Source organism: Myxine glutinosa, chromosome 2, assembly GCF_964187855.1.
Source record: "Myxine glutinosa chromosome 2, kmMyxGlut1.1, whole genome shotgun sequence".
Taxonomy (NCBI): Eukaryota; Metazoa; Chordata; class Myxini; order Myxiniformes; family Myxinidae; genus Myxine; species Myxine glutinosa.
The window spans coordinates 13,819,524-13,845,520 of NC_136262.1; the positions used below are offsets into that span (position 1 = coordinate 13,819,524).

At 42.1% G+C, this 25,997-nt stretch overlaps 3 protein-coding genes across 3 annotated transcripts in view; 1 reads left to right on the plus strand and 2 right to left on the minus strand.

Annotated features, from left to right (window-relative positions):
- ZNFX1 (zinc finger NFX1-type containing 1) overlaps positions 1–9,177 on the plus strand; it is a 173,630-nt gene extending 164,453 nt beyond the window's left edge. The window contains exon 16 of the mRNA XM_068108680.2: positions 9,056–9,177. Within this exon, the coding sequence (XP_067964781.1) occupies positions 9,056–9,099 (44 nt within the window). The 3' untranslated portion in view covers positions 9,100–9,177. The remainder of the gene's footprint in view (positions 1–9,055) is intronic.
- LOC137422014 (receptor-interacting serine/threonine-protein kinase 1) lies at positions 1–25,997 on the minus strand. Its single transcript, XM_068108682.2, has 8 exons — positions 25,756–25,997; positions 21,401–21,550; positions 12,047–12,132; positions 11,834–11,906; positions 9,084–9,443; positions 6,556–6,627; positions 5,640–5,786; positions 1–2,112 (listed from the first exon to the last, which is right to left on the minus strand). Exons 2-8 carry the CDS (start codon positions 21,525–21,527, stop codon positions 1,832–1,834), a joined length of 1,146 nt encoding a protein of 381 aa, XP_067964783.2. The 5' UTR covers positions 21,528–21,550; positions 25,756–25,997; the 3' UTR covers positions 1–1,831.
- Positions 15,373–16,981, minus strand: LOC137422012 (uncharacterized). Its single transcript, XM_068108677.2, has 2 exons — positions 16,409–16,981; positions 15,373–16,290 (listed from the first exon to the last, which is right to left on the minus strand). The coding sequence occupies exons 1-2, from the start codon at positions 16,979–16,981 to the stop codon at positions 15,373–15,375; spliced, it is 1,491 nt and encodes a 496-aa protein (XP_067964778.2).

A 25,997-nucleotide genomic window follows, 5' to 3' on the forward strand; every position in this document is an offset into this window, starting at 1 on the left:
TTTCCTCGTCTGATTTATTTTAAATATAAATCAGGTGTAAATGTGAAAAGGTAAGTACAAAAATCGATACGGATTTGCCGAAAGCAAAGAAAAATAGCAATTTGTAAAAAGCATGTTGATGCAGATTGAGGAAGCCCTTAAAATAAATTCATTTTATAATCAACACTTCAGATCAGATATGGGTGGACAGGATGGCCTTGGCTCTAGAGGTACACACACTCACCTCTAACCTGTCTAGCTTGGGTTTGAATCCTGACACGTCTATAAACCGTCATCCTGGTGTTTCACAGGCTGGGTGAATCATCGATGTGAGTGCCGTCGTCTCATCTGCCGGCATTAGTAGGTGGATGTTATAGAGTAGGTGAGTTATCACCGGCGCCCTGACCAAATGACAAATTCCTGCCCGAACCAGCAGAGGGCGCTGCATCAATGGCATCACTCCATGATGCAACGACCCCGCAACCTTGTGCTGCACACGAACGCATAAAAACTTGTATTCTTTTATACGCAGCATTTGGCTGCGGGTTTGCATGTGCTGGGAGTGCAGCTGTGTCACTGATGCGGTGCCCCCTGTAGGCTAGAACAGCGATTTGTAATTTGTTACTCGCTGACTCCATCATGTGCACTGTGGGATCTTTAACATGCACCCCCACTATTGTGAGGCAGACCATCACCAGTTTGATGTTGTTGAAGAACTGTTGAATAGGTGTGCTTGTCTAAGCAATGTTCACAGACACCTTCTTGATAGTAATGAAGTTACAGCACAGAATACACAACATAACACAGCAAATCAGGTAAATCTTCTGAAATTCTCTCCCAGATTTCTCTCTTTATAAGAGGAAAGTTATTTAAAGTTCCCCAGCAGGGGCCTATGGGCATGTGGGCTGTGGGGGTTTCAGACATTCTGGTCCCACATCTGGTTCTGCTCATGCAAGCCATGAGAACCAGTAGGTATGCTTTGCGATGTCGAACTGAAAGATGTGTTTCAGAAAAGTTACCCCCTTGGGATCTCCCTTGGGTAACGTGTTCCTCTGGAATCATTTGGCAATCATTTTACTGCAGTGTCCCATTTGGTTAGGGGAGTCAAAGTAGATGAATGTACATCTGATTTTACTTGCACAGAAAGATGCATGCACAGAAAGAATTTGCTGAGTGCACAGTTTTTCAGCTCCACAGAGAGTATAGCATTATTCATTGGCACAAGCCTCCTTTTCCACGAACACAGGAATACATTTTCCAAATGTACCTATTCAGAGTGGTTCAGAGTATTTTACACAACACTCACATCTCTGATTTTCCTGCAAGAAGAAAGTATAAACAGAATTGTAATTAACTACAGGGAGACTCATCCATGAGGATAATCTCAATTTGATTAATTAAGTAGAAGCTATACTTCTACAATGTCCATCTTATGGAAGACATACACACGTCGTCCTGCCTGCGAAACAGGGTGACAGTTTATGGCTGGGTCGACATTCGAACCCAAGTTAGATGACCCAGAGGCGAGCGTGCATACCTCTAGATTCAAGAATATCCTGCCAGCCCCGCCAGGTGGAGGTGGGTGGGGTTGTACACTACACAATTTTTTGCATAGATCATTTGTAAATATTCCATAGGAAGTTCAATCCATTGAAAGAAATGCAAATTATTCCATGAGCAGGAGTATCAGCTGCATTCGTAATATGAATCATGGAGTAAGCAATCATTATTCACATTAGCATTTGAGAAAGGGTTAAAAGTAATAATAACAACATGGACCTTATTTATAGCCGTATTTTTCAGAATAAAAAAAAAAAAAATTAAACAAAGCTTCAACTGCCAGGCTTCGCCATCAACAATTGCTTCCAAGTTTTTCCAGCAGGTTGTATTCCTTACAGTCATGGAGAGCTTTAGCCATTGCAGCCACAGAAGCCTCTTTGTTACCTACTTGATTCCTCCAGAGCTTTATCATCTGATAGATAACCTCCTTCAAGCCTTCCTTCCCAAAATCGTGCTGAATTATGTCTATGTCACCATCATTGAGGTCGAGGCTCCGTGCCACCTGCTTCCAGGCCTTGCCCAGCTCATCAATCAAGATCTTCCCGTCCGTCTTGCTGAATGGGCTGTGATTTGCTGCAACGTCAGGTAGAGCAAGTGAAAAAGACAAATTACAATTTTTTTTTTTTTTTTTGGATGCAGAGTCGAGGCTCGTGAAAGAGCTAACATTTATCAAACAAACAAATCAAACAAACAAGCAAACAAAGTATATAAAAAGGGGAGCGGTCGACAAGATGGGGAGAGAAGGGGAGGAAGCACACAAACACAACATTTGAGAGCAGGGACATCGGGAGATGTGTGGGAGGGAGAGGGCCTGGGGGGAGGCAGGATAGGTATAAAACGCAAGGACACCAAGGACTTCCAGGAAAGAAGTCGGCACCTGAAAAAAGTGGATTTGGGGTGAAATTAGCGGGGGTAGAAAAGATCAAGGTTTTGGATTGGGGAAGATAAGAGATGGTGGTGAACAGCCGTTTTGAAGACCCGGAGGGAGGAGTGGGATTGAAGAGAGTGAGGGAGTTTGTTCCAGAGGCGGGAGAAAAGAGGAGTGAAGGTGAGCAGAGAGTCTTGATTTTGGCAGATGATTATATATTTGCAATATACCTGGTCTATGGTAAATGCAGTAAGCTGCATGAATGATTAGCTCATAGAATGAATGAACGTTTGCAGAGGAATCAGGTTTGGGACAAAACATTATTTCATTATTTACAAACAAACTGAATGACATAACTAGACCGGTCATCAGTGGAGCGCATACCTGTTCGGCTGAACAGATTGTGGTTTGTATCCCACTGATAGGCCGAATCTGGATTCGGGGCTGAACCAAAATCGAATCGGCTTGTTCTTGTTACCGAAGCAACTCATGCACCAAGTTTTGTCATAAGTCGTCCATAACTTTTTGAAATGTCATGCTATATATAGTTTTTGGCCCCATCACTCAATGGTGAAGAATCACTTAAAAATTAAAGAATTCTCAAATTCGGATCTTCACCAAAATCTAATCATTTCGTCTTTGTCGCACAACTCAATTTGTCCACCAAGTTTCGTCCAAATCCGTCTGCAACTTTTTGTTTTGAGAGATCCTGTTCACAAGCAGACAGACAAACAGGCAGGGGTGAGAATTCATAACATCCGTCCACCTACGGAGGCCGTATACTATTCCCGATTCATTTTCACATTCAATGAACCATGCAACTTTCAAGAATGGAATAAGAGAAGCCAGGAGAAGATTGATTAAAAACAAAAAGTTGTCACAAGGAAGCCTGACTTTCGCTACAAACCAATATCGGTGAGGGCCACCTGTACGTTCTCATCAGCTGAGCACGCTCCTCAATACGAGGGCACACCTGGGTTCACACTTGGTAAACTACGTCGGTGTTTATCAAGCTTTTTACTCACCTGCTACATTGCTGGTATTCGAGAATCGAATAATACCACAACCTTTAAAAATGCAACAACTTCAGATCGAAATGCAAAATTCGCATTCGTAAGCACTATGCAGGCCCTGTACAGTACTGATGGTCGACACCCCAGGAAAGAGCAACATGTCTGAGCTATAAACCTTAAACTTGGGATTCGTCAACTTTTGAACAATAATATCATGGAGGTGAAGACTTTCTTCCTTTCACTCTTCCTTCATTAGAAGACTTAATTATCATTAGACTCATATCATATCATCATATCTTTAGACTACACTCTTTCATTCCTCTTTACTCTGGCCTCTGGAACAAACTCCTTCACTCTCTTCAATCCCTCTCCTCCCTCCAGGTCTTTAAAACGGCTGTTCACCACCATCTCTTATCTTCCCCAATCCAAAACCTTGATCTTTTCTACCCCCGTTAATTCACTCCAGATCCACTTTTTTGAAATACCAACTTATTTCCTGGAAGTCCTGGCAGTGTCTATGTGTTTTGTTTTTTCTACCTCTCCCCCCCCCCTCCCTTCCCAAGCCCTCTCCCTCCCACAGATCTCCCGATGTCCCTGCTCTCACATGTTGTACTTGTGTGCTTCGCCCTCTCTCCCCACATCGTCTCCCGCTCCCTTTATTTTGTCTTATGTGTACGTTTGTTTTTTTTTGTCATTAATGTTAGCCCTTACACGAGCCTCGATCTTGTATAAAAAAAAAACAAAAAAGAAGACTTTGAGAGAAGAAGAAGCAAAGGTTCATCAATAAATCTAATAGGAAACCTGTCAGCTTGTCTTTCAATCTCCAAATGAGATAAATCAGGTTCAAATGATTCGCAAACTCCTATTTTCAGCTGAACGTTTTCAAAATTTTCCATTTTTTTTTTTTCCTTCCAATTCCAACTTCATACCAGAAATTGTGCATTTCTTCAGCAAATTCAAAATTTGCATCTCACACAGGTAAACTGAAGCAGTAAACTGGTGCCAAATCTGTGCACTTCAGGAAAATCAGGATGTAAAAACATTTTCTGTTGCCTGGTCACCCCAATTAATGCAAGAATAGCTTCTTGAGCAGCTTTCAACCGAAATAGCTTCCCTCTCAAAATTGTGAAATTCCGACCAGGTCAAAATGGAGGAAGTTATCTCAGAAAGAACAGGAATTCTAAAAACCAATTAAAGCAGCCATACTGTTATGAAACAACAATCTCAATAATAAAACGCTTGCTCATCTGTCCATGTGTAATGCTCCTTTATATCCATTGGTTAGACAGCTGGTCTAACTCCACCCACAGTTGTAACCTGAAAAATCATACGGCCGCCATTTTGGTGAAATGAGAAGCCAAACACATCTTCGTAGCTGTCGTATTCACATTTGCCAAGCCCTCACTGCAATTTTTTTTCGTTCAGTGTAAAACAACCAAGGCAAATGCTAAAAGGACCATCAAACATCGAATGGTTGGGGCCTAAATGTGTCGTGGGCCTTGTGAAGAACACAGTAAGTATAGGCCTCAGGCTTCAGACCTCTGATGTCAGGCTATGGGCCAGTGCAATTGCAATGTATCCGAGCTACATAACCACGATGTATTATATATGCACATAGGCAGTGGACATTTTTTTTGTTTCAAATCTGGGTTATTTTGATTAATTTTCGGGAGCGATTGAGGTAGCGGTCTGTTGCCTATACACCGCCCAAATAACCATGTGGCATTCCTTCGAGCAAGGGATTTTACCGCAGAGGTTCCGTGGTTCCTTGCTAGTAATATAATAATGTATTCTTATGAGAAAGAATAGTGGAAGAAGTGGAGTTATATATTAAATTATTTATCAGTAATTACCTCCGCCACCGGAGGTAAACGTAGGTTATGTTTTCACCGCTGTCTGTCTGTTTGTGAGCAGGATATCTCAAAAATTGAGAGGTAGGCCCAAAAACGACACATAGCAGGATATTTCAAAATTTTGGACGGATTATGACAAAATATGGTGGATGAGTTGGGTGTGTGATAAGAACAAGCCATTCGATTTTGGTTCAGGTCTGGATGCACATCCGGCCTATTGACGGGATACAAAGCGTAACCTTTGCAGCCTGGCGGAGGTTTGCGCTTTTCTAAATGTCGTTCTAGTTCTCATATATCGTCATCACAAAATGATAACACGATAAACAACACCTAATAACAAATTAATCCTTCAAATTAACAACTTACAGGATGCAGTGAAGTCTTCCAGTTTTCTCCGACATGTTTTAGCAAGGCTTCTTCCGGTCTCCTTCACAGGTTTGTTCACATTCATCTTATTATTGGACCCAATCTGGATGCCGTGTGCTTGGGTCATGTTAAAAACAGTCGTCGTTCCTATAAAGGGAGAATAACTTTTCAAATGAAGCATCAATATTACCAGTGGTTTGAACATCATAAACTTTTTGGTATTGCAATTTATAATTCTTATATTGAGATGAAAATGAGATCCTAAAACAGGGCTTGTTAAATCTGTGTATGGGGGCTGAGCAGCTGACTTTGACTCCTCTCAAAAGGGCTACTCTGAATCTCAAACAAGAGGTCTTGCCGACATTATAGAACCACGTTTCGAGGCCATTTTCCCCGCAGAGCAGGGGTTGGCCTTTTTTGGGCACCGTGGTCCCCTTTTTGAAGCAATGTTTTATGGCCAGATGCCCTTCCTGCCGCCAACCCTGTTAGTCGCCTCTTGCAACACACAGGGAATTACCAGTGAACAGGTACTCAATTTGCCGACCTCAGAAAGATGACAGGCTGAGTCAACCCCCCTGGTGTTAATTCAGCGATCGACCGGGATTCGAACCCAGGACCCTACGATCCCAAGCCGGCACCCTAACCGCTAAGCCAACACCAGGCTGTTATCTTCCCTACATTATATTGTCTGGAATATTGCCAGGAATTTGGTTTGGATGCAAATACTGTACTATAAATGGGCCTAGGACACTACCCTGCTTGTGGTGTGAACCAGATATTGACATCCATAGAAATATCACCATAAATCTCAGAAAATTCTTCTACTCACAAATCTAACCGCAGCTATATCCAGGATGGGCAAGAAAAATAACACTTTTGCCAGAATATTTAACACCTCAAAGTATAGAAGTCTTACCTCGCAAGGAATTTGTTGATGCTCCAATCAGATTCATGGGATTTGCAAATAAGTTATCCCAGGAGGAAAATGCTGCATCATCAAAATATAAATAGAACACACCACATCAGCATCCACATTATTTTTTAGAACAAATAACTTTTAAAATAAATAAATAAATGATAAACCAGCACAAATTGCACAAGGTCTTGTTTAGAGAGACATCAATGGTGGTTGGAATTGGAGGAAACAGTGGCACCGCTAATGATGATGGTGATGGACCATACTATTTACAGAGCGATGGTGCTGCCAGGGCACTTTCTTGGTGAGGGTTATTATAGGTGGCTTGCCATTGCCTTTCCAGCATTGTTTGCCCGTTCTCTATCTTTTCAAATACTGAGCGGCAAGCAATGAAGCAGCACGCACCATTTTAACGTGTTTGGAAAGACTCGTCCCGGGTTTGAACCGCTGACCTTACAGATTCAGAGCGGGCGCTCCAACTACTGCACCCCATCCTGGATGTGGGGGATCTACTGAGTGTCGTTCTAGTTATTGACTGTAGTTACTTTTGTTGTGACTTCTGCTTGTAAATTATAATTGTCCTTGCAAACTTTTTGACCATTGTAAACTGGTGTGTAAATGTGTTGTTTTTTGATAATTGCTTGTAAATATTTATTGGTTCTTTTGGTAAACAGTTGTTTCCAACCTGCCCATTTCCTCTCTTTTCCTATTGACACGGTTAAGGTGCAACAGTGGCAAGGGATGTTATTCCCCAACTAATTGTCTGCACAACATGAGCCGGTCCATACTTGGCAGTTTGCTCAGCTGCCCCTGATTAGATTTAAGATAAGGTGAGTACAAACTGAGGGCACGATCCCCAGTTAGGTTGGCCACGTCACCCCCAGGTAAACAGTGTAAAATGGAGGACCCTGTGGGAGATTTGGCTGTCTAATTGGTGTTCGCGGTTGATCAGTCACCTTGACTAGGGCAGCGACTTGACAACCGAGTCGTGGAGTTATCTACAACCAGTGGCCTCAGGACCGGTAGTCAGGTGGAGCCCGAGAAGTCTCCCCGTGATGAACCCCCGAAACCTGGATCAATAACTATATATATATGTATACACACTACATGACCAAAAGTATGCGGACACCCCTTCTAATTAGTGGATTCGGCTGTTTCAGCCACACCCATTGCTGGCAGGTATATATAATCAAGCACAGTGCCATGCAATCTCCATAGACAAACATCGGCAGTGGAATGGGCCGTACTGAAGAGCTCGGTGACTTTCAACGTGGCACCGTCAAAGGATGCCACCTTTCCAACAAGTCAGTTCGTCAAATTTCTGCCCTGCTAGAGCTGCCCTAGTCAATTGTAAGTGCTGTTATTGTGAAGCGGAAACATCTTGGAGCAACAACAGCTCAGCCGCGAAGTGGTAGGCCACACAAGCTCACAGAACGGGACCGCCGAGTGCTGAAGCACATAGCACGTAAAAATCGTCTGTCTTCAGTTGCAACACTCACTACCGAGTTCCAAACTGCCTCTGGAAGCAATGTCGGCACAACTGTTCGTTGGGAGATTCATGAAATGCGTTTCCAAGGCCGAGCAGCCGCACTCAAGCCTAAGATCACCATGCACAATGCCAAGCGTCAGCTGGAGTGGTGTATAGCTCGCCACCATTGGACTCTGTAGTGGAAACGCGTTCTCTGGAGTGATGAATCACACTTCACCATATCGCAGTCCGACGGACTAATCTGGGTTTGGCCAGGAGAACACAACTGCCCTAATGCATAGTGCCAACAGTAAAGTTTGGTGTTGGAGGAATACTGGTCTTGGGCTGTTTTCCATGGTTCGGGCTAGGCCCCTTAGTTTTGCACAGGGTAAGTATTCTATGAATACCATCTAGTTTAATGGAAGTTGAAGATCTCACGATGTCCTATGTGAAGAGTAGGCGAGCTATTGCCGCCACCCTGAAGAAATTCCAAATTCCTGCCATAACTATTGCTGGGAACGCAATGGCAAACCACCCATCACCCCTCCAAATAAACTGCTTCGGCAGCACCGATGCTCTGTAACAGCATCTGGCATATAAGAATCAGATCATGTGCGCGCGCGCGCACACACACACACACACACACACACACACACACACACACACACACACACACACACACACACACACACACACACACACACACACACACACACACACACACACACACACACACACACACACACACACACACCTTCAATAAATATGGCAGCTACACCCAACAAATATTACAAAGTGCCAAAGTGCTACTTTAACCAAAGTAGTGCCAATGGCGTAACTTCTGGCAGGTAAAATTTGTCAATAACCAATCATCACATTATACCTGAGTAGACACCTGTCACATGTTCCATTTAATTATGTGCTGTTGCAAGAACAAACAACCATAGGTTCTTTCTCAATTGAACTTGAAAAGGTCAAAAATATAAATTATTTCCATAATTTACAGCAGTTCTCTTTTTTTGTTGTTGCCAGGTACTCTCAGACATGCATCTCACCTTACCTGTACTTCCCAGTGATGGTCCAGCCACCATATTCACCCCCTTTGGCTGCGCCACATTAGACATTGGCGTATACTTTGGCGAGGCCACGTTTTCTGGAGGATGGTTTGGCATTCTTGTTCCTTCATAACCATGCTCAGGCTGTGGGAGCGGGATTTTTGATGCAATCGATGGTGAAGGATGAACGTCGTATACATTCTTATCTATTGGATTTCCATTTTTGTGGTAATCGCTTTCAGCAGAAAGCTTTCGTCTTGTGCAAACATCCTCCTCAGATTCTGCAATAGCTGCAGACTTCATATTGTGCTGGTCCAACCCATTTCCTGGAACAACTGTAATGTTGCCGATAGGTGAGCATCCATCTGATGGTATATAACACGAATGTATCAAATCAAAGTTGAACATCACATACCAGGGAGAACCTATGACGTCATAATTATCATTTAAAAATTCTACAGGTGGAGGTGCACCTATGGTGAAAAATTTCTGTCAATTGGACCAATGGTTGCAGAGAAAATCATATCTATTCTGTGCGGACAAACAGACAGACAGACAAACAAACACAGAGACAAACAAACAGACAGACAAACAAACAGACAGACAGACAAACAAAGACAGACAAACAAACAGACAGACAAACAAACAAGAGAGCCAAACAAACAAGACAGACACACAAAGACAGACAAACAAACAGACAAACAAACAAAGACAGACAAACAAATTCAGACAAACAAACAAACTGACAGACAGACAGACAAACAAACAGACAGACAAACACACAGACAAAGAAACAGACAGACAGACAAACAAACAGACAAACGAACAAATGGATTGAAATGCAATACCTCAGGTGATGGTGAGAAATATGGAATGACATAAAACATAGATTTTTATAGACTAAGGTGTGGGCAAGACAACCCTGCAAAGAAAGGTGGAGCAATATGTACCTTTACCCCGTACATAACCTCTTTGTCCTTGTTATACGTATGAACTTTGGCACCAGACGGCTCTCCATTTGAAGGTATAGTGAGTGGGTCATTTTATTGCTCGGACATGATGACTACCCATAGCACATTCCTCAAGGGCCTGTCTATGTTCATCATTCCAGGCATACCCTTTGCCTCATGGGCCAATCACATACAGTAGCTGTCCAAGGCCTCCAAGACCAAGCTTGTCAACGCATGCTCTCATATTCTCTGGCTTATCAATTGCACCACGGTCTGTTTTTGCTCTATATACTTGCAAATGGTCAGGTATGTGTGTATGTGCGCGTGCGTGTGTGTGTGTGTGTGTGTGTGTGTGTGTGTGTGTGTGTGTACGTCCAGTCATGTGAAAAAGTAAGTACACCCCATGTAAGGTTTTGACTTTTTCAACATATTTCAACATACAGCTATTTGATCTTCATTTCAACAATATTGATAGATAAAGGTGATATAATATAACAAATATCATGAAACATTTACATTTTGTAGTCCATTGTATAATTTACATAAACATAAATGCAAATTTCGCATGTGGAAAAAGTAAGTACCCAGTCAAAGTAAAAGTCAAATTGTTTGGAGATCTTTTTAAATCCCTTCCAGACTCGTAGGCATCTATAACCTTCTTTCTGAAGGCCTCAGAGAGCTCCTTTGATCTTGGCATGGTGACGCCGCACACTTCAACAACAAAGAGCAAACCAAACTAAATGTCTGAGGTTTAAATAAGACAGGTTCCTCCAAGATCCTCTCTAACAATGTTCTAATCATTTGCACCTGAGCTGGTGCACCTGATTCTAATTTTAGGTATTTGAAGTAGTGATAAATGTAGGGATGTACTTACTTTTTCACCAACCTCGCCCCCGATCCTTGCTCCCTCCCACCCAAACTTTGCCCAACCAATCCTATTGCTCTCCTCCCCTCTCTTCGCTCCTCCCCCCTCCACGTGCTCCCTCCCACCCAAACTTTGCCCAACCAATCCTACTGCTCTCCTCCCTTCTCTTCGCTCCTCCCCCCTCCACTTGCTCCTCTCACTTGAAAATGTATAAAAATCAGAACGGATGTCAAAATAGCCAGGATACTTCACTTGGCTGGTCGATTCTGTATGTTCATACTGTATGTTAACTGTATTCTATGCATGCTGGTGTTTGGTATGATATTTCTTTGTGCATCCCTACTGTACCAGGATTTTCACTTCGAACTTTGATCTAGGATTTGTTGTAAATCTTCCTTGTGTGCTTTCGTGAATTGCAGTGTGCTCTTCTTGTTGATAAAGGTTATTGTTTCCTTGCTCTGTATTTCCTTGTGTGCTTTTGTGAATTGTAGCATGCTCTCCTTGGTTTGACAAGGGTTATTGTTTTCTTGCTGTGTATTTCTTTGAAGACAGAAAGTGTTGTCCTCCTCGGGAATTAAAATTTGTGACTCTTCTGACAAGTTTATGGACATTGAATTTTTGGTTCATCTATTACATACTACGGTAGGAAAATATCCCTAACAGTGTGTATGCATGTGTGTGTGTGTGTGTGTGTGTGTGTGTGTGTGTGTGTGTGTGTGTGTGTGTGTGTGTGTGTGTGTGCGTGTGTGTGCGTGTGTGTGCGTGTGTTTAAGAGTGTATAAATATCTGCATTGGTGTTTTAGCAAAATAGAAAGATGAAATGCTCATCAATAGTATCAATCACTTCAGGATTGGGATATGTGGTTTAATGAGCACACATGTGGAATATTCATCCCAAATTTAATATCAAATTTCCTTTTATTAAAAACTGATGACTCACCATGGGCGAGGTCTTTGTTGTCAAGATTCAAATTCTGTATGTTTTCACTTAATGAAGAAACACCAGCTTTCTCCTGGAATAGTTTACACAATACAAGTCAATGCTAATGGAGATATTGCACCAACACTTCCAGTAGTCCATGGTAAGATAGCAAATCAAGCAAGTGAAGTATGGTATATAAAATAGTTCACATTAACACAACTCTCTACTTACCATCTGCTCTTGCATTTTCTGAACCAATGGAGGAACTTTAGCCTCATGCTCCCTCTTGTAATAAGGATCCAGGTTCTCTTTCATATCTGTCAAATGTATTAAATAACTAATGAGGTATCATTTAAATAAGAAAGCGCATTGTTATTAATTTTAAGTCATATTGCAGGTTACACCATTTCAGTGGTACCAAGGTGCCCCTACAACTGATGCTACCCACAGGCATGTGCTGCACACGAACGACGAGTTACAGCACTGTTCTCATACATCAAAAGCACACATGATAATTACATGGACTGCATCCATTTGTCTCTGGCATTATGACGTTTCTTGTTCATGCAAAACACACACGAGCTCCTCCATATGACTAGGAATGTTAAAGAAAACTAGTGTAATTATGTCAAATATGAGGGTTGGAGTTATTTTACTTGAAATATTCAAGGAGACTGGAAGATATGATGTTTCCTAACAAGAAAAAGCGTTATTTTAAAATACATGTTCAAATGTGACCATATTTTATTTCTCTTCTGAGACATTTTGTTTCGACGGTGCAGCCTCGTTTGCGTGCCAAAGTCTGAAGCCTTGGCCTAGTGACAGGTGTGCTTCTATCTTTTTTATTCATTAGACATCCTACAGACGTAAGAGAACACTCGTTTTACTCTGCGCGTGTTGCACGTCACGTGCAGCGAATTTCACGTCCCTGTGCCTTCTATTTATTGTTATTTTTAAAAATTAACGCTTCCGTACCTTGCCCTTGAGGCTCAGTTTGCAAACCACCATCTACAATTCCAACAGAAGAGACTCTTATTTTTGGTCTTCAGAGTCCTTTGGGTCTTTTGGGTTCTCGGGTTTTTTTGGATCATCTGGGTCTTTAACTACGTGAAGTGTATCGAGCCCCCCCCCCGGGGCACTCTCTCCTTGGCTGGATTTGCGTTGAGTGGGTTATATACCTATATCAGTTAAAAAGAGCAGCTCTGCAATATCCTAACCTAAACTCGAGCTTCCAGGGAAGCAGAACTCAACTGAACTGACTGGACAACTTTAAAGTAGGTCAGTTGTTAGATAAATGAAATAATCCTAATCCATAAATATTTGTGGACCTTAAAGTCTTAACGTCGTTTCGGAGCTGAAAACAATATGGCGGCCATTTTTCAACGGATCGGGTTGAAATGTAACACCAACCTGGTCCTTGGGGTAGGGATGCTGCATGTCAAGTTTGATCAGAATCGGTTGATATTTGTGGACGCTGGAGTGTTAACGTCGAAAGGTTAATGGACGACAGACGACAACGATAGACGACGGAAGCCGGAGGGTTCAGTATGTGATGAACTCAACTGGACGGTAGTCCAGTTGAGTTAAAAAGGATAAACCAATTTGCAGGTTTTCAAATTCAATGATCAAAACTTTGAGCTCCACGTATGGAAAGGTGATAGTGGGGCAGATTTGTGAAATGATTGTGGGTTTTGTGGTAAAAGCACCAAAATTGGCATATATGATGTTAAGGACCTACTAATTGATTTTAGATATCGTACCAAGCAGGATTTTTTCCGAGAAGCCCATAAAGTGGAAAAATCCAAAATGGCCGCCGGCCGATTCGAAATATCTGTTAATTGTCATATCTTTATGAATAGTCAACGCAGAAACCTGAATGAAGTGTCTTTTTGTATGTTTCTGTACATGACGAATCCAATGGAACCATTATTTGCTTTGAAAAATGCATATAAATCAATATAATGGTCAATTTCAGGTTGAAATTCAAGATCGCCACCATTCGATTTGTCGATATCTAGCAAATGTCATATTATACACAGTAATTCATATCACACCATGGATGAAGTATGTTGTAGATTTATTCACATATGTCAGACAAAATGGCACCACTAATTAAGAAAAGCTGAATTCATAGTGACCAATGGCAATGCCAAGTTCTATGATATCGACCAGATACATAAACAGTCGACTTTACTTTATCATTTATACTACGAGTTGCAAATTCTAAATCATATTAAGATGGAGGAAAAAATACCACGCAAACTAAGTGACATATTATATAGATCTACACATTTGTATCCAATGCATATATACTCTATGCATTATACATTAAATAACACTTCCCATACCATACATCATTACATTGTTGCCGATTACTTTGAACAACACCATGAATTTTGCACTTTTCAAGTTTCTGCTGGTTCATTTATAGAATATTTACCCAGCGTCGAGCCTTAAACATATTCACACTTCTGTGTTGATTATGACATGTTGGACATTGGGTTTAGATATTAAGTAGTACTTAATAAGTACACTCTGGCTGAAACATTTCCCTCAGTGCGAAAATGTGTATGGTTTTTCTCGAGTGTGGATGTTTATGTTACATTGAAACAACTATACACAAAGAATTAAGTTAAGCACCCCCCCGTTTTTTTACAACCTCGCACATTACAAGTTTGTCGTCGTCAAAACAGTGTAATATACCCATGATATTGCTATATTTTCTGGAGAAGTGATATTATGGTCACATAAAAACATAACAATCATGCCGTTTTCAATATTTTATTCTGAATAATTTAAGGTGAAATTTTTTGGGAATTTTAGGCATATTTTCACCTCAATTTAAGTATGGAGCTATAGGTCCATCACGGACAGTGTGGATGACGTTTATGTTTTCTAACGTACAGTCATTGTTCTGAGAAGACCTCTAGCGATCTTTGCGTCAATAACGTGTGTAGGACCCACGTGATCGGATCACTTACTCAACCCTACGTCTCATAGACCCTGTAAGCCGTCGTATGCGTTGCTGTGGCAGGTTGTTCCATTCCCGATGTAATGCACGTTCCAATTCATCCAGATTGGCTATTGGAGGGACCATCTTCGCAATTTGTCGTCCCAACATGTCCCAAACGTGCTCGAGGGGGTTCAGGTCAGGACTGTACGCAGGCCAGGGGATGGTTGTCACAGCACCTTGCTCCATCCGATCACGTGGGTCCTACACACGTTATTGACGCAAAGATCGCTAGAGGTCTTCTCAGAACAATGACTGTACGTTAGAAAACATAAACGTCATCCACACTGTCCGTGATGGACCTATAGCTCCATACTTAAATTGAGGTGAAAATATGCCTAAAATTCCCAAAAAATTTCACCTTAAATTATTCAGAATAAAATATTGAAAACGGCATGATTGTTATGTTTTTATGTGACCATAATATCACTTCTCCAGAAAATATAGCAATATCATGGGTATATTACACTGTTTTGACGACAACAAACTTGTAATGTGCGAGGTTGTAAAAAAACGGGGGGGTGCTTAACTTAATTCTTTGTGTATATTAGTTGCTCTCATTGTGGTCACAATTACCACTGCAACGACAGAGTGATGTACATTTAAGAGCAGCTCTAACACACTTGCATAGTCCCCTACAACCTCTCTGGCACCCACACCTGAGCAACTCGGAACAAGATGCCACTGCCTCTGGTAATACCGTCCATAATGGTTGCCAACCCTGTGTGGCACTCTTCTGCCAACCACATGTCTCTGGTGATGGAAGTACTGGACAACGGACAAGTGCCTGTCCCCACACATGTCCACCTTGGTATACTGCCCGTTTTGTGTGCTGTAACAGTGCTCCTCTGGTGGGTGGTATGGTGTCGATGGACCTCGCTTTTGCAGTGAAGATGTGTTTCCTAGCTGAATCAACGTTAGATTCTGTGCATGTGCGGTCGTACAACAGGACGGCATACTTCTCGAGCACAGACATGCAATCATTGAGCGACGTCGGGTCCGTTAGCAAGGTAGAGAATACTGGTGTCACTTCAGTGAAGGACTTCCATGTGTCGAACGCAGTCTTTTTCCCCCGACCAGCGAATGACGACACCGTATCACAACCAGTGAAGGCGTGAAACATAGGAAGTGCACGTGCCTTCTCACTACCAAGCTCAGTGGCGATATCGTGGGCAGGAATGTACCTCAGGTGCTTTCCAGTGCCAAAAGCAACCCAAATTTCAGTGTTTTCAAGGCGTGCCACAGTAGACACTGCCAGGACGAGCACGTCTGTATCCACAGTACGCAACATGATTCGGCGATACCCTCTCCTTGCTGCATCAACTGTATGAAGGAGCATCTGTGTGTCTGCCTCCTCATGCGTACATGGTGCTAGAGATGAGATGTCCTGGTGAACTCTCATGCAGAGCACATTCTGACCGCATGTTGTATACACATCCTTTTCCGCAGAAAGATGTTCTACAACCTAAATTGGCAAAGAAAAGAAGCTGGATTAAATTTCATGTCATTGATATTGTGTAGTTTACAATCGATTCTACATGTATATGGTTTTTTTTAAAGCCAGTGAAATACTGAAAGATTACCTGGTGTGCCAAGAAGTCGAATAGTTCTGTCTTGTTGTCTGCCAATCTCAAGAACTCTTGCCAATTTCCTGGGATCATGTTGGATGGTGCAACATGCCGCCGTACACCTTTTCCTCGATTCTCTCTCACAGTGGTCTTCAGACTCTCTTCCAGGTACACATCCCAAATTATGTCAATTCTCATCACGTTGCGCAGCTGTGCTTTGACATAAGGCAGAAATACCTGTGTAGCATATTCTTGGAACGTTTTGATGCCAATGGGCCTGAGCATGTTGATGATTGCAGCACCATCCAATATGATGACATCAACTAATGGAGCATCCCCACATGATGTGCAGCACCTTTCCAGACATTCAACAAGATCAGACTTCGACCCAAACCTTAGTTTTCCCAGCTGCGACAATGACGGAGGGTAGGCATGATTCTCATGCTGGAAGAAATTGTCCAAGTCTCCGTCACGGGTTTGACAGGCAATGTACAGTCTGGAAAACAATGCACAGTCACTCTTGAGTGATGTCACGATCTGTTTCGCTTTGGACGGAACTCGACATGGTGGTCGGCTGAACAAAGGCATCTGATTTTTACATATGGGATCAGATACTGGTGTAATTCACTCCATCACTCACTCAGTCATGTACTTGTCATACTGTTCCTGGCCTGTCTTCTCTATCGCACGCACAGTTTGGACAACAGCTGGATCAGCAACATCTCGGCTGTCAAGTACCAGGAGGTCATCACTCTCTTCCATGAATGGATTTCCCACGTCTTCTATTACTCGAACAAGAGCAGCAGTCTCCTTAGCAAATGCGACTTGTGCCGAAGCAGTATGCTCGTGGTGCCTGAGAGTGGTCTTATCAGTTTTCCTAGGACCTAGATCCAGACAATTGACCTCAAACTCCTCAATGACCCTTGCTAGTTCTGGTCCCGCCACCATCCAACGGAGTAAGGCTTTTGGGTTTTGCAGCAACCCGACTGCTCCACCATCTCCTTTCACGACCTTGTTATTTTGTTCGTGTGCATGATCGATAGCTAAGGCAGAGAATGGACGCTTCGTTTTGTGCACCACGAAGCCTCTTTGAGCAAACTGGCTAGCTACACCAGGATGTCGTTCATGCAAGGTCATCATGTCGCGAATGAATCGGCACCCACCTAGAGTAGTGCGTGTGGTCCAAGGCGAAGAACCAGGGTGCAAGTGCTGTAAGGACAGCAACATAAAGCGAGAAGTTGGAATCACGAAGAGACCGTACATACACCAAGACTAGGAGCTCAAGTTGCATGACGATAAACCAGAACTGGAATTGTGGAGAGGCTTCAACTCGCTTCATGCACCATTCTTCAAATGGTATGGGTTCACTCTCTTCGCAGCTGTACACATCGTAGGCCTTATGCAACAGTATTGACAATGCACTGGCGGTAACTTGGTGTGCATGTCTCGTCCGTGTGACATGTGACGTCTTCAGGAATGATTCAGCAGTTCCTGATGTAGCAACGTCTGCTTGGGCTAGAGCGTGTGTCCATCCACTGCCATCGAGCAAGTCTCCAAGCGTCGTCAAGGCAGCCATTTCGATATGTAAGCCACCTAGTAGAATGACAAACTTCTCTTCCCCATACTCCTCGGGCCAGTTCCACTGGATCGACTTAGCAATTGCAAAGAGTGGTTGGTCTACTGTCAACACAGGCACCTGTCCGGGATTCAGAAGATGGACCGCTCGTTGTATGACATCCATTGAATGGCGAATCATTGCCACAGATTTTGAGTCATCTGGGAACAGTGGAAGAAGAGATCCGATAGTGACATCAAAGTCACGTGATTGCTGTGTAATGGAATGGAAGGCAGCCCAGCTGATTGGATCATGAATACTCTGTACCTCTTCATTGATGAGCCGATGCGTGTTGCACTGCCACTTCTTCTCCTCATCCATGGCAGCTTTAACAAGTTGACCATCACACTTGTGTACCCTCAATCGGAGGGATCATCGGATCCTTTTTTTGCTGTGATGGGGGTCAGCATTGTGTACGAATCAGGGAGTGGTGGTATTTGCTTGATAGAAAGATACGGTTGCAGTTCTGACTTGTGACGTATTATTCCGTCCGACTCTGTTATTCTGTTTTGGAAGAGCGATATGCCTGTGCCATGGAAAGCACCATGGGCAGTGGTTGAGCTCAGGTTGTGGTCCAGGTTATCAACAGCAGCTGTGATGAACAGATTCTTTCGCAGGATGAGGGGACAAACAACCCCTTCGGATTCATACAGTTGAGCTGCCAAAATAGCCGTGTCCATGGATATGTTAAGAACTCTATCATACGATACTGATAAGCCTAAGTGGTACAAGATATCAACAAGTTCCCGTTTACGTGTATATCCATGAATCATCATGCCAAGATATATGGGTAGTGGCGTCTCTCTGCTTTTAATGTGGTATGGACCAGTGGACCCTTCACGTCTTCTCCCAGAGCTGTTGTATTGCAGTAATTGAGCAATACTCAGTGTTGCTTGTCTTACTTCATCTGTGTCTTTCTTCTTGATATTTGGTCCATCCATAGTCATGCTAACTAAAGCAACAAGCGACTTAGGCACAGCGTCTTCTTGACAACCCTGTGGGAAGGAACCATCAAATTGTGCGGTCATTCCAAGCATATCTCGCCGGATTATGTGGGCCGCCTTCGCCAAGCAAATAGCTTCATCATCACCATCATCAAAGCATGCATCCCGCAATGCATGCCCTACATCGTCATCGAAACTGAGCATGACATCACGACCTTGTTTGTATGCACGAAGCCCAGGCATGTTTGCGAGTATTCGAGTTTTCAAATCAGTGGAATGAATACGCCCACTTATCTCAACACCCAGCTCTACCAGTCGGTCAGTGTATAGCTGTAAAAGGTCCGTCAATTTGAAGACTGGTGCAATGGCCTTGTTGCCGAGTTTCATGTCCTCTATGTATCCCATAAGTTCCACTAATGCTATACCATGAGATGTTAGGTCGATATTCTCCTTTACACCATCTTCTGTCTTCCTGCTGCTGGCATTGTATAATTTGACAAGGCAATTTGAGTGGTACTTCGCTTCCTGGGCCACAAGGTCACGAGGACTGATTTTCGCAATCAACCTTCGATCCTGTATTTTTAGTGCACATTGCCTAACCCTATATGTTAGTTTTGGTGTCATCGCTTCATGCAGAGGCGCCATTTCCGTTCCAGATTCATCACAGAAGAAGCATTTTGAATCTTCTGGAGAATCTCTGTGTTCAGCCTGCCTTAACATGTATGGTATTTCTCCAGGGGTATTGGTACATGCAGTTGGAAGTGAAGCTAGTTCAACTCTGGCGAGACGACTGGCACAGCACTTCAAGCGGCATGATGCATGCCATTGGGCATGATTGCGTGCCAGTGTGTGTCCAATACCGTCTCCTTCATCAAGCCTACTTATGTCGATAGGTAATGGCTGGCTGTCCAAATTGAGAAAACTGTTCAAGTTATCACCGAGAGTATGATATCCAGCACCGACGTCGGGACGTTTTGATTTGGCTGGACAGTTCAATGGTTTGTCTGAACGTTCCTGGCATAAAGCACAAAGACTCCAGTCAATAGGTTCATTTGTGGCCGCAGGTGATCTTAATGTCTCTCTATGAACAAGCTTGCACTTCTTGCGTGTCGACATGATTTCAGTCACTTCTGTTCAGTCACCTACAACGACAAAAACATTAATATTATAACGACAATAACCTATTTCGTTTTCCCACACCTAATTACTACAAGATCCTGCAAGGCACGATGGACAATCTAAGCTAAACGATGATGCAATGAGGTGAGGGTATCATTGTATTCCTCCTGTTTGGAAAGACATATTCATACGATATACATATTTTGGGGAAGATATGACACTCGGTATGGGTGCCGCATGACACAAATCACAACCATGTTATTGTTTTTTTTATTGATGGTGCGACTGTGGCTGAAATATGTATACTGTCTAATATATAAAATACACTTCATCCATGGTGTGATATGAATTACTGTGTATAATATGACATTTGCTAGATATCGACAAATCGAATGGTGGCGATCTTGAATTTCAACCTGAAATTGACCATTATATTGATTTATATGCATTTTTCAAAGCAAATAATGGTTCCATTGGATTCGTCATGTACAGAAACATACAAAAAGACACTTCATTCAGGTTTCTGCGTTGACTATTCATAAAGATATGACAATTAACAGATATTTCGAATCGGCCGGCGGCCATTTTGGATTTTTCCACTTTATGGGCTTCTCGGAAAAAATCCTGCTTGGTACGATATCTAAAATCAATTAGTAGGTCCTTAACATCATATATGCCAATTTTGGTGCTTTTACCACAAAACCCACAATCCTTATGGATATTTACACAAATCTGCCCCACTATGAGGGGAGCATGACAAAAACCCTCATAATGACCGCTAGAGATACATCTAAATCCTTCAAATCCCGGTTTAAAAATATATATATTAAAAAGACAGGGAGAGAGGGGGGGGATCAAATATTTCTCTCTGAATTTGACCAAGTTTTTTTTTTCTTCCATGAACCAAACTTTGTGTGGCTAATTGGATGGAAATTATAGGGCGATGAGAGTTGCACCTTGAGAAAGAGCATTACAAACTGAGTCGATTAAGCCTACCTTAGCCTTTTCCTTTGTTTTTGAAATGTAGAATTCAAAGGGCTCACTTTAAGTAGTTGAGGGTATTCGGGAACTTTTGGGTCTTCAGGGTATTTTGGATCCTCGGAGTCCTTGAGGTATTTTGGATCCTCAGGGTCTTTTGAATCATCGGGGTCTTATGGGTCTTTTGGGTCCAGGAGTCTTTTGGGTCTTCTGACCATGGAGAACACTGTGTTAAAATATTGGCCTTCAAACCCTACTCAAATCGTCCTCATGAAGGGGACTTGGAGGGGTGGAGTGGTAAATAACATACGCTTTTACACGAACATCAAAAGCAAAAAGAGTCAATGGTACCCTTAAAGGAAGGTCGTTTGCCAACTTCTTGCTGCCAGCAGTCCAGCATCGTTTTCTTAAGAATCTCTGGAGTGTCTTCAGGAAGGAGTTGCATCGAGGGTCTACCTCCGTTAATCACGTGAGTCATCAAATTATCAGCCGAATGAACATCTAAACAACAATAAACAAATAAGTAAAGCAAGTCATTTGTGTGTGTGTGTGTGTGTGTGTGTATGTATGTGTGTATGTGTGTGTGTGTGTGTGTATATATATATATATATATATATATATATATATATATATATATATATATATATATATATATATATATATATATATATATATATATATATATGTATACACAAAGAATTAAGTTAAGCACCCCCCCCGTTTTTTTACAACCTCGCACATTACAAGTTTGTTGTCGTCAAAACAGTGTAATATACCCATGATATTGCTATATTTTCTGGAGAAGTGATATTATGGTCACATAAAAACATAACCATCATGCCGTTTTCAATATTTTATTCTGAATAATTTAAGGTGAAAATTTTTGGGAATTTTAGGCATATTTTCACCTCAATTTAAGTATGGAGCTATAGGTCCATCACGGACAGTGTGGATGACGTTTATGTTTTCTAACGTACAGTCATTGTTCTGAGAAGACCTCTAGCGATCTTTGCGTCAATAACGTGTGTAGGACCCACGTGATCGGATCACTGACTCAACCAATCACTTTTTTTCACTTTGATCACTCAATTTCATCAATGGATAATTGCTAATGTCATACCAATCATTATTTGATCTCACATACCTTAGAATATATGCCAATGTATACATATACACAAAGAATATATATATTAGGGGGTGCTTACCTTAATTCGTTGTGTAGGGGTGCTTAACTTAATTCTTTGTGTATATATACACATATATATATATACACATATATATATATATACACATATATATATATACACATATATATATATACAAATATATATATATACAAATATATATATATACAAATATATATATATACATATATATATATATATATATATATATATATATATATATATATATATATATATATATATATATATATATATATATATACGTAGTGTGTTCAAAAAGTATCCGACCTTTGTTCATAAAAGATGCTCGTATCCAGATAAAAATTTTTTTTATAATAATCTCGTTCAAAGTAGTCCCCTTGGGCTGCCCACACTTCTCCCAACGGTTCTACCACTGTCGGAAGCAGTGCTGGAACGCCTCTTTTGGGATGGCGCGCAGCTGGTCCATCGCATTCCGCATGATGTCTTCTCTGGAGTCGAAGAAGACGGTCAGCATGACTGACATTGCTGCGGACCTGCCTTGCTTTTTTTGGCCTCGGGGATGTTGGATGCTTCCATTGTGATGACTGCAACTTGGTTTCTGGGTCGTACCCATAAACCCAGGACTCATCGCCAGTGATCACGGTGTTGAGGAAGCTGGGATCGCTGTTCACAGTCTCCAGCATGTCCTGTGCGATCTCCAAACGGAGTTGCTTCTGCTCAATCGTTAGCAGCTTTGGTACGAACTTCGCTGAGATTCTCCTGAAGCCCAAATCCTCCTTCATAATGGAATGAACGGTGTTGAATCTTGCGGATCGTTTCCACTTGGGAATCGCCAAGCTTTACACAAAATTTGATGCAGTAGCGTTGTTCAAGTTTTTCCGTCATTTTGTCAAAAACGAAAATCCGACGGCGCTCACTTACATGTCCTCACTCATCGGCGGTCTGCCGTCGAATGACAGCTTCTGCAGGTGGGAAAAAATTCACGCGTGTGCATTAGGATCGCCTACATACGTGCACCAATCAACGCCTCCCTAGCTTCTTTTTTTTTTACGCACGAAAAATAAAGGTCGGATACTTTTTGAACACAGTGCCCAGTTTGAGTTTTATATATATGTACTGAACACAGTATATATATATATAAAATCAAATGCCCCAACTTGAGGAGGCAATAGGGCACAAATCAAGTTCCATTACAAATCAAGCTTGCTGCAGGATCATGATGTTTGCAGCCAGATATATTAAAATAAACAGAGGAAGAACACTGACCCTATGACATGACGCTCACCTCAATCAGTCTAATATGAGCCTTGCCACTGATCGACACACAATACTCCATAATTATTCTTTTTTAGAATTTTTTACAAAATAATTAAAAATGAAAAGCAAAGATGTCTTGAGTCAATAAGTATTCAACCCTTTGCTATGACACTCCAAACTCCGACAGTCTGTATAACTCTGAGATAGAATTATGAGGAGGCATAGATCTGGGTAAAGGTAGAAAACAATTTCTAGAGTGTTGAAAGTTCCCAAGAGCACAATGAGCTCCATCATTAGTTAATGGAAAATATATGGAACTACTCAGACTCTTACGAGAGCTGGCCGTCTGACCAAACTGAGCAACCGGGCAAGAAAGACCTTGGTCAGGGAGGTGACCAAGAACCTAATGACCATTCTGACAGAACTACAAAGTTCCTTGGTTGAGATTGCAGAACCTGCCGGAAGGACAACAGTCTCTACAGCACTTCACAAATTTAGGCGTTATGGGAGAGTGGTGAGAAGGAAGCCACTCCTGAGAAAAAGGTACATGACAGCACACCTGGAGTTTGCAAAAAAGGCACATGAAAGAATGAGATAATGAGGGAAAAGATTCTGTGCTCTCAGGAGACAAAATTGAACTCTTTGGCCTGAATGCAAAGTGCTACAACTGGTGGAGACCGAGCACAGCTCATCACCCATCTAACACCATCCCTACCGTGAAGCATGGTGGTGGCAGCATCATGCTATGGGGATGCTTTTCAGCGGCAGGGACTGGGAGACTTGTAAGGATAGAGGAAACAATGATTGGAGGCAAATACAGGCAAATCCTTGAGGAAAACCTGTTTCAGAGTGAAAAAGGCCTTCGACTGTGGAGAAGATTTACGTTCCAACAGGACAATGACCCAAAGCATACAGCAAAAGCAACACTGGAATGGCTTCAGAACAAGAACATGAAAGTCCTTTAAAGGCCCAGCCAAAGCCCAGATTTGAATCCCATTGAGAATCTGTGGAAAGACTTGAAGATTGCTGTTCACCAACGCTTCCCATCCAACTTGACAGAGCTTGAGTAAATCCGCAAGGTAGAATGGGAGAAACTCCCCAAATCCAGATGTGCAAAGCTGATATAGACATACTCGAGAAGACTTGAAGCTGTAATCACGACAAAAGACGCTTATATGAAGTATTGACTCAGGGGGTAAAATACGTATGTAAATTAGATATTTCTATATTTCATTTTTAATTAATTTGTAAAAACTTCTTAAAAATAATTCCACTGTGACATTATGGAGTATTATGTGTCGATCAGTGACAAAAAATCTCAATTTTATCCATTTTTAATTGAAGCTGTAACACAACAAAATGTGAAAAAAGTCAATGGGTATGAATACTTTCTGAAGGTACTGCAGGTAACCCTTCACACAACAAGCCACTGACTGCAACCGAATTGAAGATAATTTAAAAAACACCCTCAGGAATGGGCATTACTAATTTGGACCTCTGAGATCTGAGATGTACCAAAGTCTTTGCAAGCGTTGATGCTGCCAAAGCAGTTTCTTTGCACAGGTCATGGTGGGTGGTTTGCCATTGCCTTCCCAGGGGTCAGTCAGAGCAGGAAGTTGTAATTTGTTCAGGGTGCCGGCGATAACTCATCTACTCTATGTCAAGGACACCGTGGGATCTTTGACATCCACTAAGTCTGGCAGATGGGGTCCTCCAGCACAATGTCTACCTGAGGGGCGGCGTAGATATTGATACCTTGCTCTGCTTACAAAAGTCCATGACAGTGTACAGGTGGGTCGAGATTCAAATTCAGGCGAGACAGCTCAGAGGTGTGTGCACACCTGTAGGCCACGTTTAGCCAGTCCAATCTGGACATAATCCACAATTAAGGTAAAAAAATAAAAATGCTATGGTTGAATTATATAACATTATAGAATTGTGTCCAAGACCACCGAGGCCTGCTAGTCGATTTCCGCGTCTAAAGCTTGTAATGTGGTTCGGAGGCTTCTAATGTTACAAACACATTTCACCCTGGCCGCACATGATGCACACACAGCATCTGTCCATTGATTATAATTTATGGTTAAATTGGACAACAATTTCAAGTGTTACCAGGGTATACATATTAAATGGACACACACACACACACACACACACACACACACACACACACACACACACACACACACACACACACACACACACACACACACACACACACACACACACACACACACACACACACACACACACACACACACACACACACACACACACACCTACCTTTATAAGGCAGTTCATTAGTACAAATAATCCACAGAATGATGCCGAAGCTGAAAGAAGCTCTCTTTTCTCCATGTTTTGGGCTGAGATCTAAATCCTCTGGTGCCGTATAACAGAGTGCTTTCGAATCCGATGTGAGATTTTGTCGAGTTCGTTGTTTTTCCTTTGATGAAACGGTCTGCCACGATTTCAATGTCGTGACATTGAGGTCTGCGATCTAAGCAACACATGGAAGAAAGGGC